At 48.1% G+C, this 13,889-nt stretch overlaps 2 protein-coding genes, 1 long non-coding RNA gene and 1 other non-coding gene across 5 annotated transcripts; 2 read left to right on the top strand and 2 right to left on the bottom strand.

Moving 5' to 3' along the window:
• Window positions 1-46: 46 nt before the first annotated feature.
• On the bottom strand, window positions 47-4,825 carry Ints5 (integrator complex subunit 5). The gene is made up of 2 exons (NM_001107576.1): window positions 4,682-4,825; window positions 47-3,176 (listed from the first exon to the last, which is right to left on the bottom strand). The coding sequence occupies exons 1-2, from the start codon at window positions 4,759-4,761 to the stop codon at window positions 197-199; spliced, it is 3,060 nt and encodes a 1,019-aa protein (NP_001101046.1). The 5' UTR covers window positions 4,762-4,825; the 3' UTR covers window positions 47-196.
• LOC102551607 (uncharacterized) lies at window positions 3,991-5,204 on the top strand. Its single transcript, XR_350920.4, has 2 exons — window positions 3,991-4,598; window positions 5,038-5,204. It is a non-coding gene; the product is annotated as an uncharacterized LOC102551607 (long non-coding RNA).
• A 3,945-nt stretch (window positions 5,205-9,149) lies between these two features.
• On the bottom strand, window positions 9,150-11,179 carry C1h11orf98 (similar to human chromosome 11 open reading frame 98). Of its 2 annotated transcripts, NM_001109581.2 has the most exons (4): window positions 11,046-11,116; window positions 10,755-10,879; window positions 9,693-9,790; window positions 9,150-9,481 (listed from the first exon to the last, which is right to left on the bottom strand). In NM_001109581.2, exons 1-4 carry the CDS (start codon window positions 11,082-11,084, stop codon window positions 9,372-9,374), a joined length of 372 nt encoding a protein of 123 aa, NP_001103051.2. In that variant the 5' UTR covers window positions 11,085-11,116; the 3' UTR covers window positions 9,150-9,371. The 2 variants fall into 2 exon arrangements, with proteins under 2 accessions (NP_001103051.2, XP_063130833.1); XM_063274763.1 differs by having other exon boundaries at window positions 9,150-9,790; window positions 11,046-11,179.
• Window positions 11,180-11,330: 151 nt separating this feature from the next.
• On the top strand, window positions 11,331-11,478 carry LOC120100346 (small nucleolar RNA SNORA57). The gene has a single exon (XR_005500114.1). It is a non-coding gene; the product is annotated as a small nucleolar RNA SNORA57 (small nucleolar RNA).
• Window positions 11,479-13,889: the final 2,411 nt, after the last annotated feature.

Below are 13,889 nucleotides of genomic sequence, written 5' to 3'. Positions count from 1 at the left end.
AGGCTTTTGGCAGCTTTCCGAGTCAGATTGAAACACTGGACTGTTTGTGTCAACTCGGCAAATTTTATTTAGAAAAAATGGTGGGGTTTGAAAAAAGTGACACCACTCATTACGTACGGACTTAGAAGCCTCCACCCTTCTGTAGCACCTTAGTCTCTTCTCTCAGTTTAACCTCGCACAACTTGTAGAGAAAAGGTCAAGTCCCCTGCCGAAGCAGAGTAGATGGTGGAGGTGCCTGAAAACGGCCAGAGAAGAGCCCCAGGCGATCGATGTTGCGGTGGAGGACACTGTGCAGCACAGACAGATGGGGTCCTCCTTCACCTCCACCCTCCCTGGAAAAGTCCCGGATGAAGCGGCCACGCTCTGACTGGAAGATGAACTTCTGGGGCAAGGGCCCATGCTCCCGAAGAAAACCCCAGACACTAAGCAGCAACAGACGAACTTCAAAAGGTGCCAGTTGGCTAAATACCTCATGCATATTACCCAGGGCTGGTGGCAAGAGGCTTCCCTCAGCCATGACAGCCACCAGGATACAGGATGCCTCCAGATGCCAGGGGGAATGGGTTGTATCAGGGTGTCGAGAGGCTTCCCAATGGCTCAAGAGGGCAGCCAGCAGCCCCCGCAGCAGCACGGAGCAGTAGCACAGGGCTGGGGGAGCAGCTGCTACCAGCTTCAAAAGCTCAAACAGCAGGGGTTGTTCCCGGAAGCGCCGACCAATGCGGAGATCCCGCTCCACGGTGGCTCGTGCGTGATCCTCTGGGGGCCAGGCCAGCTCAGCACCAGCTGCATCAGGACACACGCTCTCTACTAAGGTCACTGCAACTGCTTTGGCTGCCTCTGGGCTCAGGGTGGGAGCCCCCCAGCAACCCTCACGCTCATTGCTCCCAGATGCGCTGCAGCAGTGCACTAGGAGGTTAACAAGGCTCTGAGTGTTATAGATAACTTCCTGATGGTTTCGAGATTGAACAATTTTAGGTGGCTTTAAGCCACGGCCGATAACTCCAGCGTGGAAAACTGACCAGATCCCTCCAGGACCCGGCACAGCTGCAGTATGCCTCCGGTTAATGTCCAACAAAGAGGCAGAAGCCAATGGGGTTGAGACAATTGAGAGAGTCTCATTGTCTCCATCCATTTCCCCTCCAAACAGTTCCGTGTTGCCCCGATGTAAGGCTCCCTCAACTAGCAGCTGTAAGACAGCCTTGAGTCCAGCTGGGGAAGTCTGAGAAAGGCGGGTAAGAAGCTGGGAGGCTGAAGCCACACCAGGAGGGCCATGCAGCCTTAGAGAAGCAAAGAAGCGGTGTACCCCAGCTCTCACTAGTCCCAAAAGTTGGGAAGGGGACAAAGCTTCTGAAGGAAAGGGACATATTGCAAGGAGGGAGGCAGCAGCTTCAGCTACTTCCTCCTCTGGATGGAGTAGGAGAGGAGCCAGATCAGACAGGTGGGCTGAGGCAGACTCCCCAAACCGGGCCCCTAAGGTTGAAGGGCCCTCACCCCCCTGCTGCTCCCACCCCACCAACAAGGCCAAATTGCGCAGAAGCCGGGCTGTGAAGGGAGGCTGTAAAGTCCCTGCATGCACTCGGGCCAGGCAGCTTCGGAAGGCCAGGGGAAGAAGGCCAGAGAGACTAACCACTAGCCCTGCGTATAGCTGGGTTGCCAAACTCAACTCTTCAGGGCTTCTGGCTCTGCTCAGGAGATGGCCCAAAGCCTCAGGTCCACAGCTAGGTCGAGTGTAGACAGACAGTAGGCCCAGGAGCTGATGCTGCCAGAGGAAGCGCTTCCGTTCTAGCCGTAGTGTCTCTCCACACAGCTCTCCTACATGGTTTCGTAATGCATCAAGAAAGGGCACTGGACGAGGAGGTGGGGGTGGGCCCAGCACCCCTTCTCCAGGAGACCCTCCCCGATGATGAACCAGTTTTTGTAGATGTAGCAAAAGCAGCTGGATCAGACGGTCACAGGCCTCTCTTACAGTGTCTGGCACAGCCAGGCCCTGGGTGGTAATAACTGAAGCAGGCATAGCTGTGTCCACTAAGAACTGCAGCAGGCGGTAGGCACCAGTCCCAGAGGCCTGGCTCACTAGATGCACAGCCAGGTTTAGCATGTTGTCTAGCTCTTCTCGGGGGAACCCCTGCAGGTGTTGTTGCAGCTGGCTTAGCACTGCTGGGGGCTTGAGGCAGTCCACAAGTTCTCCAGATACTGTTCCTAGCAAAGCTGGTGACATGACTGCCAGCTGCAGTAGGAAGGGAACTGTAGCCTGAAGAGAGGGCTCCCCATTCCGGCCCCCAGTACCCCCTGACAAGCTATCATGGAACATGCGCAACAGTTCCCGTCGGATGCTGTCTCCATGGCGGGAAGCCAAGTGCCCTAGAATGCCTACAACTGAGGCAATCTTGGGTACCCGTTTTTCCCCAGGTATGGCAGGAGATCCAGGGAAGGGGTCTGAAGAGGGGGTTTGAGAAGAGCTTCCACCACAAGCACTAGCTCCTCCTCCAGCCCCACTGTGGACACAGAAGTCCTTAAGGCCACAGGAGAGGACTCGGGAGATGATGGTACCAGGAAAAGAAGAGCCAATGTGGGCCACAACCCAGTCAAAGTGTGGGGAATGCTGAACAGAAGTGTCCAGCAAGGCATCTACACATGCATCTGGGCAGCTACCAATGAGAGCTGAGAGGCACTGCACATAGATGTCCATTAATGTGCGGGTGGCCCTGCAGCCCATCCAAAGCTGCAACAGTTCATTGAGAGAGCCAGTGGCATGGGGAACACGTTGATGCTGACCTGAATATGTGCTGCTCAGTTGTCCCATGAGGTCAATGGACCATGCACTAATCACAGGTGCCCAGGCCTTTGGGTTGGCACGGATAAACTCACATAGCACCTGCTGCACTTCATGTACCACATCCTCTAAGCCAGGTCCACCAGCAGGGACATGGGATGATGGAGGTGGACGGAGGTGAGGTGGACCAGCCACAGGACTTTCTTCTAGGGCAGCTAGGTGGGCCCGGACACTTTCATCAAAAACACCTCTCAAGTGATCCAACACAGCAGCCCGAGCAGGTGGCAAAGAACGGAGCAGGAGAAGACTGCACCGAGCATGTTCACGAGCTGAGAGCTGGTGGCCCAGAATAGGGTCTGCACCTGTCAGAAAAGCCTTGATTTCTTGGGACAGCTCCTGAGCACTATAAGGAAGCAAAAAAAAAAAGCGAATCAGAACACTGGGAGACGTTAGGCAAGTTATATTCCTCCTTCCATGAGCTTTGGTTTCTTTTTATGTTTTAATAGGGTAAAACATCCCCCTAAGAATTTATGAAGGTTTAGAAACATACCCACTCCTGGTTCACCTTGGTCATTCAATAAATGCTATTTTTCTTCCAGCAACAATGATCATGTAAAGAGTAGATTATCTTTCAAATGCCCACATTCCTTTTTCTTTCTAGTTATCAAACCCAGGCCTTTAGGCACGCTAGGCACGATCACCAAGCTATATCCCCACCCCACATTTAAGTACTTCAGTACTTCTCCAGTCCTGACAACAATTTGGTTAGACTATAATAAACCCATTTTACAAATAGAAAGATGGAAGTGAAGAAATCAGGATGAATATTCCAAAGAGGCAAGAACCATTTCTAAGCTCCTAAAATAGAATTCCCTTCTGCTAAGGTGTCAGTATATGGGAGGTACTCAATGAAAAATTGTTGAATTAACAAAATATATTGAGTCTATACCTGCTTTTAACATCCTCCCAGCCCCCCTCTACAGCAAAAGCACCCTGAAATCTCTCAATGGACAGAAAATTGTAACCTTACTAAAAGCTCTCTCTCCCAAATATGTACTTTTCCATACTGTACAAAGATTCAGTCTTACTGGTAGCACAGGCCTTTAATTCCAACACAGACAGATCTGAATTCCAGGCTAACCTAGTATATATACATAATGAGTTCTGAGACAGCTATGTCTATCCACAGAGACCCTGTCTCAAAAGAAAGAAGGGAGGGAGGGAGGGAGGGAGGGAGGGAGGAAGGGAAAATTCTAATCACACACCCACTACCTTCAGTGTTCGGAGAAGGGGATGCCCCCTCCCGCCCCCCGCACAGAAGATAAGCCTTTTATTCTCCCCTTCCGCAAATATATAAGCTCTTAAGAGTTTCAGAAGACGATGCTGAGGAAGTAAAACCTCTTTCCTCTTACTACTGTCTATTCTGTCAAACACAACCGCATTCTCTGGGCAGATAAGTTCTGTACCATCCCTCCGATCAGAAATAAAGACACCTCAAAACGAGGGACGTGTGCAAAGGAAAGGTTAAGATAAATATTGAGGCTCCGACCCTAGGTTCCCAAGACATTCTCCATGTAGTCTGAGCCTCCTCAGGGTAAAAGGGACTAAGAGGCTGGGTTCTCAGGAGTACTGATGTCCCCAACTGCTGGCAAAGCAAGGCCGGCCTAAGAAGGCATTGAATAGATCTCGGGAGAGGCAGAACTACTACGGGGAGGGCAGGGCAGAGCAGGGCAGGCATTGCAGCCCAGAGTTTTTAGTGAGGCGATCCCTGAGTTCCGGGAAGACGCGACCAGAATCTCTGAGAACCCTGACGCGGGTTCTCAAGGTAAGATCCGGCTTTCTGTGGAGAAGGTTTGGGCATCGGCGCGGGGCCGCGCGATGAGGGGAGATACCAGGGGCTCTGACTACCTGAGAGGCGCGGGACCGTGGGTGGCGGGGGCAGGCCCGGGTGGCCCTGGGGCCCCGGGAGGGTCGCACAACGCGGACATCCCGGAGCCCTACCCGGAGCCTGAGGCGGGAGCGGCGAAGCACAGGCGACGCATGCGCGCTGACTGGAAACGCGACAGAAATCAGCGACCCCGCCTCTCAAGAAAATCAGTCCGGCTAAGTCTGGAGCCTTAGTACTTTGGTTCCGCGTCGCATCGGTCACAGTGGGTGTAACAGGCTTGCTCTCTACGCGGCCTTCATCCCCACCCCCAGGGGCTTATGAAAGCTTCCTGGGACTTTCATTTACAATGCAATCTAATTATTTTTTCTAACACCAGAAGTATAAGCCTGCAACTCATGGATCCGAAGCGTGGATGCGACAGTTCGGACTCATACATAGGTATGAGAAATGGAGGCCAACCTGATCTACAATCCAAGATCCAGGCCAGCCAGGGCTACATGATGAGACTGTCTCTCGGGTTTTTTTCGAAAATAAAATACAAAAGTGCTATGTGTTTCCGTTTTTCGTTTGCCTGCTTGTTGTTTGCTTGTAGAGATAGAGTCTCGTGAATTTCAACTCCTGGTCCTTATACCTCTGTCTCCCAGGTGCTAGGATTACAGATATGCCACCCCGCCTAGCTTTCGCTCTTGTTTTGGGGCAAAACTTCCCAGGCTCTTCTTGGTTCAAGGGCTCTTCCTCCTCAGCCCACGGAGACTAAGTATTTACCATTATCCTGGCTTCTCACCCATAAAGACTTTACTATCTAAGGGAGGCTGTTTTGGTTTGGATTTATCTGCCATTGTTGATAATATAGTAAACTCTGAACAAGTGGCCTAGCTACCTGGAGCTGTTTCTTCATCTGTAAGATGAATGTGACTACTTTGCCTCACAAAGTATGTTAAGTCACTTTAAATAATTTATGCAGTTTTTGTTTTGTATTTTGTCTCTGTGTGGCCCTGGCTGTCCTGGAACTTACTCTGTAGACCAGGCTGGCCTCCAACTCAGATCCACCGGCCTCTGCATACTGAGTGCCTGGAGTAAGCCTATGTGGCACCACGCCCATCATAGATTTCTTTTTTTTTTTTTTAAAGATTTATTTATCTATATGAGTACACTGTCGCTGTCCTCAGACACACCAGAAGAGGGCATCCCCTTACAACCCATTACAGATGGTTGTGAGCCACCATGTGGTTGCTGGGAATTGAACTCAGGACCTCAGGAAGAGCAGTCAGTGCTTTTAACCACTGAGCCATCTCTCCAGCCCCCATCATAGATTTCTTTTTTTTTTTTTTTTTCTTTTTCTTTTTTTTCCGGAGCTGGGGACAGAACCCAGGGCCTTGTGCTTGCTAGGCAAGCGCTCTACCACTGAGCTAAATCCCCAACCCCGATAGATTTCTTGATATGATTCCGAATACAGAAATCCCTCTGAATAACAAGAGGCAGTCTGAAAGGGACAGAGAGATGGCTCTGTGGCTGCTCTTCCAAAGGGCCTAGTTTCAATACCCACACTCACATGATGGCTCACAGCCATTTCTAAATTACAGTTCCAGGGGATTGGCTGCCCTCTTGCCTCCACAACACTAGGCACAAAAGTAGCACACATACATACATGCAGTCAAATACCCATACATATTGAAACCTATATTTAGTTTTTTTATATCTTGTTTTCCTACCTGTCAAATAGGTACATTGTAGTGTAACTGACATGATCACTGCCATCTTAAATCAGAGAATCAATGACTACCCCCATGAGACCCTATCAATATTCCCTTATAGAAAGTGTGTGCTGGTCATCAGCCCCTGGCCTGAGATTCTAGCCACTATCCCCACTGTGACTCCCAACCAATTACATATATTTTCCTGAGTCACCACTCATACTAGGATACAGCTTTTTTGTGATGCAACTGCCCAAGTGTCACCCACACTCCTGCTCCACAGACAAAAACAGTAAATATATCCGGAGGCAGTTGGATCTCCCTGACTTTGAAGCCAGTCTGGTTGATATAGAGAGTTCCAGGATAGCCAGGGCTACACAAGAGAAACCCTGTCTCAAACAAACAGAACAAGAACAAAACAACCAAAAAATACATCAATTCACCAAGCTGGACTTAGATGGAATCATTATTTAGATTGTCAGTTTGGGGTAATTGGAATGTCTGTATCTTGCCAGGATGCCATGATATAGTCCAAGGGTATGGTTGTATGGGCAATGAACTAAAGATGTATATAACAGACATCTGGTAAATGTTAAACTTTTTTTAAGATTTATTTATTTATTCTATATAAGTACACTGTAGCTGTCTTCAGACACACCAGAAGAGGGCATCAGATCCTGTAACAGATGGTTGTGAGCTACCATGTGGTTGCTGGGATTTGAACTCAGGACCTTAGGAAGAGCAGTCAGTGCTCCTAACCACTGAGCCATCTCTCCAGCTCGTTAAACTTTTTTTTAAGATTTGTTTTTATTTATTTTTATTTCTGTTTCTAAGACAGGGTTTCTCTGTGTGGCCCTGGCTGTCCTGGAACTCACTCTGTAGGTTGGCCCTCAGGTCAGAAGTCTGCCTGCCTCTATTTCTAACTCCACAGTGCTGGGATTAAAGGAGTGTATCACACCGCAGCTTGTTTTTATTATTTTTAAATGCTATGTATATAAGCATGCCTGAGCGTGTACACAGACACAAGAGTGCAGGTGCCCTCAGTCTAGAAGAGGTCATCAGACCCCCTGGAGCTGGAGTTATGAGCTGTGTGTCATGTGTCTGGAGATGGAAAGGTGGCTCAGCAGTTAAGAGCACTTGCTGCTCTTGCAGAGGGCTGGGGTTCAATTCCTAGTAGCCATATGGCAAATAGTTCACAGCTACCTGTAATTCCAATTCCAGGGCTTCTGATGACCTATTCTGATTTCCATGGTACATGCTGCACATACATCCATGCAGGCAAAATATTCATACCCACGAGAGGAATCTAAAAAGAAGTTTAAGGCCAGTGGTATTGTACACATTCAACCCCAGCATTTGACAGATAGAGGTAAGTGGATCTCAATGAGTATGAGGCCGGCTTGGTTTATAGAGGGTGTTCCGGGGGGGGGGGGGGGGGGGCTGGAGAAATGGCTCAGTGGTTAAGAGCACCGACTGCTCTTCCAGAGGTCCTGAGTTCAAATCCCAGCAACCACATGGTGGCTCACAACCATCTGCAATGGGATCCGATGCCCTCTTCTGGCTTGCAGTTGTACGTGCAATACTAACAGACATTATAGAGGGTGTTCCAGGACAGCCAAGACTACAGAAAAACCCTGTCTCAAAAATAAATAGTAAAGTAAAATAAGATAAAAATTGTCTGTAGGAATAGAGATAGTTCAGTGGTTAGGAATACTTGGTACTTTCTCAAAAAGCCCAGGCTGTCTCCAGCACCTACCTGGCAGTTTGCAACTTTGACTCCAGTTCCAGGGAACAGCCTCTTTTGGTCTCTGAGAACATCAAGCATGCACAATGCACAAAGTGCACACACATACTTTGAGCTAAGGGCTCAAACCATCAAGTTGTCTGTTACTGATATTTAGTTGATAAGGAATGGAAAATTAAATGTGGCAAGCCCATGACTAATTTACTGTTTTACTGTGACATTTACTGTGTGTATGGGGGCCCATGCTTGCCAGGGTACAAGTGTGGAGGCCAGAGGACAACACTGGAGTCAGCTCTCCTTCTACTATTAGGGTAAGAGGGGTGGAATCAGGTTGTCGGGCTTGGGTCAAGCACCCTTACTCCCCGAGCTACATCATCCGCCTCCCTCTAAGTTAGGAAAGGGGTCTGGACATGTCTCATACCCATAATTCCAGAATTGTGGAGGCAGAAGCGGAAAGATCATGTGTTCAAACCAAACTTGGGCTATATAAGGAAGACCCTGTCTTTAAAATCAAAACAATGTCCTCAGAACTGACATCTTACAGCATGAGTGCTGATAGGGAATAGGCACTCAGGATGTAGATGCCACAATAGTTGCTTAGAATGCCTGATGCCCTGGGTTTGAATTCCTAAACACCACTATCAAAAAAAAAGGTGTTCCTTACTATAATAGTGTCAAGACTATTATCAGATCCTTACCTCCCTATCTGCTCTCCTTCTAATAATCTCTACTTTCCAGAAATGCAAAGTTGGAAGTGTCACTGTCTAGAAAGTTGGGGGCCGGGGGAGTGACCTACCTAGTTTCTTTTTAAAATAGCGTCTTATAAAGTCCTGTCTGTCCTGGAACTCAATGTGAGGACCAAAGAGGCCTTGAACAGAGATCAGCCTGCCTCTGCCTCCCAAATCTTGGAATTAAAGGCATGTGCTACCATGCCCTTCACTACCTAGTTTCTTGTTGCTCACAATGTGTCCTGCTTCTGAAGTGTCGCCACTCACACTCGAAGGCCTTTCTCTATGTCCCATCCCCACTGTGCTTCATCACACATGGTAGTTAAAGCACTAGAGCTTTATTACAAAAGGAGTTAACTGCTAGAGAGGGCCCTCTCCAGTCTTTCTCTGTCCTCTTCAATCCCAATATATACCTCCAGGGGAGATCAAGGGTCCATTATAGAAGAGGTGTCTGGGAGAATGAAATATGGTGATATTTTTTTCCAAAGTCCTCCAAATCCTTGTAGGTGCTGTTGAGAATCTTCTGGTAGAAGAGGTAGGAACTTTATCTTTTATCCTCAAGATCTTCCATATCTACGTCCTGGGGAGCTTGTGTCTTCTTTTGTCGTTTGGGCTTTGGCTGACTAGTCCCGGTTGACGTGGAGAGAACTTCCACTGAACAAAAAGAAAAAGGAAGCATTAAAGATAAAACTCCCCATGGGGTTGGGGATTTAGCTCAGTGGTAGAGCGCTTGCCTAGGAAGCGCAAGGCCCTGGGTTCGGTCCCCTGCTCCGAAAAATAGAACCAAAAAAAAAAAAAAAAAAAAAGATAAAACTCAGGTAAAATCCAGACTTCTTTTTGTGGAACCTCTGTGCCCCAGATTTACCTTCCATGGCTGCTTTTTCTTTCTGGGCAAGTCGGATCTGCTGCAAGAGTTTCCTGCGCTTCTTCCCAGAGAGCGTGATGTTGGCTCGTGCACTGGATCTGGGCCACGGGAAACAACAAAAACATCCAGGTTAGCTTGTACCAACCTAAGCCTCAAAAGTGACCCTAGCTGAGAAAACATCTCGCTAAGTAGCCCAGGCTAGCCAACAAACAGCCAACCTTTCTGTCTCAGACTCCTGGCACTGGAATTTGAAAAAGCAGGAAGCATCATGCCTGATTTAGTTTTATAGTCTCTGGATTCAAATTACTTAATGGGCTCTAATATCCTCAGTGAACTCTAACACTTGGACTTTTTTTTTTAAGGTTTATTTATTTAATGTATATGAGGAGACTGCAGCTGTCTTCAAACACACCAGAAGAGGGCATCGTATCCCATTACAGATGGTTGTGAGCCACCATGTGGTTGCTGGGAATTGAACTCAGGACCTCTGGAAGAGCAGTCAGTGCTCTTAGCCTCTGAGTCATCTCTCTAGCCCCAACACTTGGACTTTTAACAGTTATTTTGATTTCAATATGTACCTCAATAGTATTATGCCAGTAACTTAATAGTATGCATTTACATTTGTGCCTTTATTTCAAAAACCTAACTTAACCATTTCTAGGGTTGGAGACAGCCTTCCTTAGTTTCTTAGTAGAATCCAAACCTAAAAAAATCCTGTGAGCAGCTGGGTGGTGGTGGTGCACAATTTTAATCCCAGCACTTGGGAGACAGAGGCAAATGGATCTGTGAGTTCGAGGCCAGCCTGGTCAACTCGGAGAGTTCTAGAACAGCCAAGGTTACAGAGAAACTCTGCTTGAAAAATCGAAACAAAACAAACAACAGCAACAACAAAACCCTGTGAGCAATGGTATTGGAAGACGCTGTAGTTTGGAAACTAACTGTCAACTAGTTCCTGCATAAACGTGAACGAGAACGCGAAAATTGGAGAGCTTTGGGCTGTTCTGCAGCTTGGTAGGAAGTAGGTAGGAATGACCAACCGGAGGAGGCTAATACTGTACTTACGCACGTTTCTTGAGGTGGTGTTTCGTAGTCAGCCCTTCGTCTATCACAGCCCCGACCACCAGGCGCTTCCGTCGCCGATCCCTGCTTAGTACCCTGCGGCGCTTGAACAACTTCTTTTTCAGCTCCTGCATTTGAAAAAGGATGCGCATAAACGTAAAGTGGTGCACGCCCACCCGGGATCCTCCGCACCTAACAACCAAGGCCCCAACTGATCCTGTTTCCGGAGAGAAAATGCTGGGAAGCAAAGGGAAACAAAGGGGAAAACGGTTCCCACTCCCACAGTCCAGTCACCGTCCGAGGACGATTGATCTTTCCTCCCGGAGGTGCCATTGCTACACTCCGAGGCTCACTCCGGAGCCACACTTCCGCTCCACTAGCAGGTTCCGCCACGCGCACAAGACCCCGCCCTCTGACGCCCCGGACCAATCACAGTTTGGAGGCGGGCACTAGGCCTATATAAGGTTGTTCCGCGCGCTCTGTGGCCTTTCAAAGGGTGGCCTTCACGTAAGTGGTGGGTCTGCGTTTCTGTGCGTGGGCAGTTGGGAGCTACTGGGGTCTGGGCCTGACTTTGAAGATCCTCCTTTTCTTGGCGGGGAACGGGCGTGCGGTCCCGCTCCCCGTAATGTACGGAGGTAGAAGAAAGGGCTCCGGCCCTCTCGGTGTTATGTCTTCGGTGCTTGCGGTCTCCCGTTCGCAGGTTCTATCCTCAGACGCCGGAACACCTCCGTGCAGAAATGCAGCTAAGTCCGGCAGTCCCCTCTAAATTACTCAACGCTTTTTATTTTTTTTTCAGGTCTACATGATGCCCCCGGAGTGATAGTTAACGTTTTCTTTGCTGTTCATTGTTGAACCAATAAAGTCTGTGAACCGTAAGAACCCTGTGTGCGTTTCTTTTTTTTTCCTGCGACTCGGAATTTGCGATCTTTAGGACTTAAAGCACATGTTGGGAGTGCGGGTGAGTATTTACTAAAGATCTGTGGTCGAACTTATGGGAGACTCAAGATTCTTGAGTGGAATTCACCAAATATCGACCCAGGTGCGGGGATATGCAAGCCTGAGCCTGGAAGGTGCGATCCTAAAGACCAGGGAATCTTAATCTGTAGTTGACTGGTGTGATAAAAAGCCAAACATAAGGGTGCACACGTGTAATCCCAGAACTAACCTGGGGTAGCATGTGGCCTTCCACACTTACCCTCAAACTGCCTGGCATCTAAACTGTTGCATGAGGCACAGATTTCCCACGGGGCTATTGGAAGTAAAATAGGTCTCAATCCTGCACGGGCCTACACCCACCCTGTGGATGTTCTAGGAGTGGACTTGTCTCCGGGGGTGGAGACTCACAAAAACCGCCTCTCACAAGGAGGTCGTTGCCAAACCTTTGCAGAATCTGAGAGGGAGCCTTACTATCCTTACGTTCCTTCCAGTCATCCTGAATACTGTTGCTAAGGGTGGTTTGCCTGATTCATGGATGCTCCTGTTCAGTTACCCTGCTTGGAGTAAAACTAGGTATAAAAGTTAAGCACTTTTTTTTTTTTTTTTTTTGGTTCTTTTTTTCGGAGCTGGGGACCAAACCCAGGGCCTTGCGAAGCGCTCTACCACTGAGCTAAATCCCCAGCCCCAGTTAAGCACTTTTAAGGACAGTTAAATCTTAAAAGATTTCTGAGAGTTGCTGTTGGTCTAGCATAGAGTTGGGATTTTGTCATTGTATTATGAATAGCTAGTACTTGGGAATGGAGTCCAGGTTTGCACAATTTGTGTCCTGGTTTCTAACTCTGGAGCCTGAGGGTGATAATGGCTGGGATTGGGGAGATCCAACATCATTGACTGAGCTCAATCCAATACCAATGAATTGTGTGTCTCGTAGCCTAGAATAGGTCAAAGAGCTTTGGAGATGAAGGGGGAAAAAAAACAATACTTACCCCCAAAGGTACTGGGAGGTGGGAGATGGGAATATTCCATAAATCGGGTTCTATAGATGCAGGACCCTGTTGGGTCCCAAAGAGGGCAGAGATTAGTAGTTTCCTGACCCTCTATACCCTCAGGAATCCAAGAGGCATCTTCCTCTTCTTGTTCTTGACCCCAGCCAAGTCCAGGGTTAAATGTTCTTAAAGGAGATGTGGGGTCCTGTGGGATCCAGGCCCAACCTGGGAGGAAAGTTAGCCTGTGAACATTAAATATTCTTGATATTCTGTGTCTTGACTGATTTGAGGCAGTTATTTTAAGATTTACTTATTATACACAAGTACACTGTAGCTGTCTTCAGACACACCAGAAGGAGGCATCAGATCTCTGTAGATGGTTGGGAGCCACCATGTGGTTGCTGGGAATTGAACTCAGGACCTCTAGAAGAGTAGTCAGTGCTCTTAACCACTGAGCCATCTCTCTCCAGCCCAAGAGTTAGCTATTTTGGCTTGTACCGTATGCATGCCTGGTGCATGAGATTAGAAATCTGATCCCCTAGATCTGGAGTTACAGATGGTTGTGAATTACCTCATGAGTGCTAGGAAACAAACCTAGGCCCTCACAAAGGTGCAGCAGTCTCTCATAGAACTGCTGAGCCTCTATCTGTGTATTAGACAAAGGCGTTTTATTTTGCCTTTATATTCTACCTCTAATCCAGGACTGGGTCAGTGGAACTGGCCAGCTTGCGGGAGTAGGGTTGGTAGTTTGTGTATCTTTGTGTTGAAGAGTGCCTGCAGGTATGGAGGCCAGAGACTGACATCGAGTATCTTCCTCGATTGCCCTTGAACTAGTCTAACTAGGTAGCTTGCTTGATCTCACCCTCTAGAGTACACCTTGCTCGCCGCTAAGCTGTCATGCCCAACTGGTGCTTGTGTGAATAGCAGAGATCTGAACTCAAGTCCACATGCTTGCAAAGCAGGCACTACCTACTGAGCCATCTCTCCAGCCATTTTCTCATTTATAAAGGGAAATTGTCTGCTTAATTGAGTTGTTCTGAAAACTCTTAAGATAAAAGTATTAAGCACTGTGAATAAGATAACAGCAAGACCCAAGCCAAACAAGATAAATAATGAATCCTGTCTCCAGAAAGCAAAGAAACAAAAGCAGACTAAGGCCGTAGGTGAAGCTCAGTGGTTGATAAATTACCTAACAAGCAAAAGACCTTGGTGTGTG

This window comes from Rattus norvegicus, chromosome 1 (genome assembly GCF_036323735.1).
Source record: "Rattus norvegicus strain BN/NHsdMcwi chromosome 1, GRCr8, whole genome shotgun sequence".
NCBI classification, from domain to species: Eukaryota; Metazoa; Chordata; class Mammalia; order Rodentia; family Muridae; genus Rattus; species Rattus norvegicus.
The sequence above is the reverse complement of the archived record's forward strand: the minus strand, read 5'-3'. Positions and strand labels throughout refer to the sequence as shown.

Coding starts and splice junctions, on each gene's coding strand:
- Ints5 (NM_001107576.1), bottom strand. CDS start 4,761: ATGTCCGCGTTGTGCGACCCTCCCGGGGCCCCAGGGCCACCCGGGCCT. Junction 3,177..4,681: donor CACGGTCCCGCGCCTCTCAG/GTAGTCAGAGCC, acceptor GCTTCCTTATAG/TGCTCAGGAGCTGTCCCAAG.
- C1h11orf98 (XM_063274763.1), bottom strand. CDS start 11,084: ATGGCACCTCCGGGAGGAAAGATCAATCGTCCTCGGACG. Junction 10,880..11,045: donor AGATCAATCGTCCTCGGACG/GTGACTGGACTG, acceptor TTTCAAATGCAG/GAGCTGAAAAAGAAGTTGTT. Junction 9,791..10,754: donor CACCACCTCAAGAAACGTGC/GTAAGTACAGTA, acceptor CCCGTGGCCCAG/ATCCAGTGCACGAGCCAACA.